The 3,602-nt window shown below is 32.7% G+C and overlaps 1 protein-coding gene across 1 annotated transcript; it reads right to left on the reverse strand.

Annotated features, from left to right (window-relative positions):
• Window positions 1-335: 335 nt before the first annotated feature.
• Window positions 336-3,110, reverse strand: LOC143078581 (uncharacterized). Its single transcript, XM_076253438.1, has 4 exons — window positions 3,081-3,110; window positions 2,555-2,744; window positions 1,787-1,966; window positions 336-732 (listed from the first exon to the last, which is right to left on the reverse strand). The coding sequence occupies exons 1-4, from the start codon at window positions 3,108-3,110 to the stop codon at window positions 389-391; spliced, it is 744 nt and encodes a 247-aa protein (XP_076109553.1). The 3' UTR covers window positions 336-388.
• Between the last annotated feature and the right edge of the window lie 492 nt (window positions 3,111-3,602).

The raw sequence follows: 3,602 nt of genomic DNA on the forward strand, positions 1-3,602 counted from the left end.
AGACCGCTAGACAATGCTTTTTAACGAACATATTTCTGTGATATCTATACATAAAAAAATCTCCAGAAAAGATGCAATTACAGTTTAATTAACATACTCTTGTTTTTTGTTTGTTATCATTTTGTATAAACAATGTTTTGTGTCCACAAAAAGTGACCAAAATAACCTGTTCAAATCCTAATGTGGTCAATAAAATAGACTACTGTATCTGTATTAAATAAAAATAATACTATAGACTTACGTAAGTACTGCAGTCAGTAAAAATAAATAAACACTGTTAAGAAGATTTTTTTATTAATAGATCTCCAATCGACTTAAATCTGTGCATACTTATGATGGTATTCCAAATAAATTTCTTCTGTCTTCAATCGCAATTGAAATATGTGGTTTATTTCTCAACATTGCCATCTTTACCATTGTTATCGCGCCTTTCTATTTTTTTAGGGCCTTCGTCATTGCCATCTTTACCATTGTTATCGCGCCTTTCTGTATTTTTAGGGCCTTGGCCATTGCCATCTTTACCATTGTTATCGCGCCTTTCTGTATTTTTAGGGCCTTCGCCATTGCCATCTTTACCATTGTTATCGCGCCTTTCTGTATTTTTAGGGCCTCCGCCATTGCCATCTTTACCATTGTTATCGCGCTTTTCTGTATTTTTAGGGCCTCCGCCATTGCCTTTACGTTTTCCGCCACCTCCACATGTACGTTGTCCATAACCCCTGGCACATTTTACTAAAAATCGGATAATGAAAATATAATAAAGATAGTTTGGTAGTTAAACGGACAAAACAAGTTATGCGAAACTAACTTTGAAAAGCCAACTTCAAAAAACAATTACGCAGATGCATATGGTATTATTATCACGATATTAAAGTTCTATGCCAAAAAAAAAAAAACTCATCAAAGATATCCAGGCTTATATTTTCCTAGGCAAAACTCGCGATATGAGATTGTCATCTGATTGAAAGACATGGTCCTATGTTAATAGTTTCACATATTTATATGTTTTTATTTTTATTTTTCTTTAATTTGTTTTTAATAGCAACAAGTATTACACTCTTACGTTCTATTTCGGACTGCTACATGAAGCCTTTAGCTTCAATATTAAAAGAAAATGAGGTCTAGTTTAAAACTTTTAAAAATAAGGAATGTATGACCCTCGTGCAAAGTTCTGATTCCTTGCCCGGCTTTGTTTATACGTTTTTTCCTTTTTGGTTTTTAGCTCTTCATTCTTATAATAAGCTTTGAATTTTCAAATATTTTGGCCTCGATCATCACCGAAGAGACATTGATTGTCGAAATGCGCATTTGGTGCCACAAATGGTACCGTTTATGTTACTGTTTGAAACCTGTACGTGGCAGTTTCGACTTCAATCTTAATGACAAGGATTGCCATTTTCATATCGATGGTCAATGGTTCTTTCTGAGCATTCCGATTTTCTAGTAAATAAAGGGTTCGAAACCAATCTGAATTCACAAGGATTGCAAGTTTTCATGTTGATGGTCGGTTGTTATTTTCGAGCATTCCGGCTTCCTCAATTATTAAAGGTTTGACACCAATCTAAATTCACAACAATTGTAAGTTTTCATGTCGATGGTCGGTTGTTCTCTACTGGCAGTTGGATTCATTAAAAAAAAACCTGACCACCATGATATAGCCAATATTGCTGATTGTGGCGTTAAACACCACCAATCACTTCATCATTGATGTAGATGAAATATCTCTGATAGTCCTAAGAAGAGAAACCTTATGTTGTAATATTTGTCGTTTTTTCACTTAACTTACCTTGTATTGGCTTCCTGCATGAGTATCCTTTAAAAGAACTTTTACCTCTACCGCCGCATGTTACTGGACAGCAATAATACCCATGTGGACAGTTACAATAACCCTTTTTATAGCAACCACACTGGGAATAATATACGTATCTAGGTGCTGGACATACCTCACATTTATTACCATATCCCTCTGAAATCAATGGAGAAAATGTTTATGTACCTCATATGTTTTATTGTTATTGGTGGTTGCAGATCATATCTTTAAAATCTATTAATACATTGACTATAGATTTGGAGCTTGAAAGGAAATATGTTAGCCATGAAACAGAAGGACACGGGGTTTATTCTATCCATAGTATCTAACTAATTTTCGATCTAAAATTTTCAAGACCTGAAATGTATGATAACATTTAAAGCTGAGCTATATAAACCTAACAGATGAGCAATATATGTAATGCATGATATAGATTTACTTTGAGATATTTTTTCTTGGTCCATGTACAAATCAACCAAGCGCAATATCAATCAATGACAACACAAAAAGAAAATCTGATGAATTAGACTACCAGTGCTAGGGAAAATCCATGTAGAAGTTACGATTTTTGGTATTTAATACAAGAAAAATACAGCACAAACTAATTCAGTGACATCATTGGTATTGAGCGCAATAGAATGCTAGGTATTTATGGTATCACAATAGAAAAGCAAATCATTGAACATTTTTGCGATACTTATTACAAATTCTAATTCTAATATATATATATATTCAATAACTTACTTCGACATGCGTGCCTGCATTCTTTCCTGCTGTGAAATTTATTGGCATTACCGCCATAACCTTTGTAACGTAGAGGTCTACATTTTCCTGACTTGGAGTCGTAGTAGAAGTACCTTCCATTTGAATAACAATGTTCTTTTTTACTGCAATATCCTTCGTTTTTCTCCAGTCCACACACTATAAGACAAATCTAAACTATTATATTGATTACGAAAGTATCAACTCGATAAATTGCATGTCAAGTAAGTAAGAAACATCTTAGAAACTGTCTTTCCAGTTGCGCGTCCGTCCTAACAATTGCAATATAATGTTCTACAAAAAAGCCAATAATACATAATAAACTGTCTGGTATTTATTGCAAACTATATCTAGGAGTTCTCAATAGTTTTGATCTAAAATTGGAAATCGAAGTCATATAAGTAATAAAGATAATCCCATTAAAGACTTTCTGAATAGGAACCTCAATCTAATTAAATTGCCAGTGTATTAGAATCAGGTATTGACATTTATGGTTTCAGACCCTCACGATAATTGAACAGACTTCTTGGCTGGTCATTTAATACGATTCTGTGAAATATTTAAAATTATTTAAATCCTTTTGTAGAAAAAAAAAATCACGCGCAAATATGCAATTTCCATCAAATTGAAATAAAAAATATATTCCCTTAGCAGACATTTATATGAATTTATTTCATAGTTAAAAAAAAAGTATACTTGACTATTTAATTGGCGTCTGGTCAACGTCTAGTGTCAAATATTACATTTACATTTCTAACGATTAGATGTTGGTGAGATATTTACATATCCTTTCTTATACAAGTCATTCATTTGGAAGTAGTTTCACCCTATCCGGATACATTTCTTATTTATACATCGGATGTGACGGGTGAAATTCCTTTTTAATTTGTTTTTTTAAGTGCTAGAAATGACATTCATGTCGTCGTGTCATCACGTTACAATTAAATTGACAATGAAAGGAAAATATTATGTACAAAGTAATTATAGCAATGGTTACAAACATACAAAAATAACATACCACATGAATTAA

Source organism: Mytilus galloprovincialis, chromosome 6, assembly GCF_965363235.1.
Source record: "Mytilus galloprovincialis chromosome 6, xbMytGall1.hap1.1, whole genome shotgun sequence".
In the NCBI taxonomy this organism is placed as follows: domain Eukaryota; kingdom Metazoa; phylum Mollusca; class Bivalvia; order Mytilida; family Mytilidae; genus Mytilus; species Mytilus galloprovincialis.

Bases quoted from the DNA above. Each gene is read 5' to 3' on its own strand.
- LOC143078581 (XM_076253438.1), bottom strand. From the start codon at position 3,110: ATGACCAGCCAAGAAGTCTGTTCAATTATC. The intron at 2,745-3,080 runs GTGAGGGTCTGA...ATAATAGTTTAG, and splicing joins AAGAAGTCTGTTCAATTATC to ATTTGTCTTATAGTGTGTGG. The intron at 733-1,786 runs GTAAGTTAAGTG...TCCGATTTTTAG, and splicing joins ATGCAGGAAGCCAATACAAG to TAAAATGTGCCAGGGGTTAT.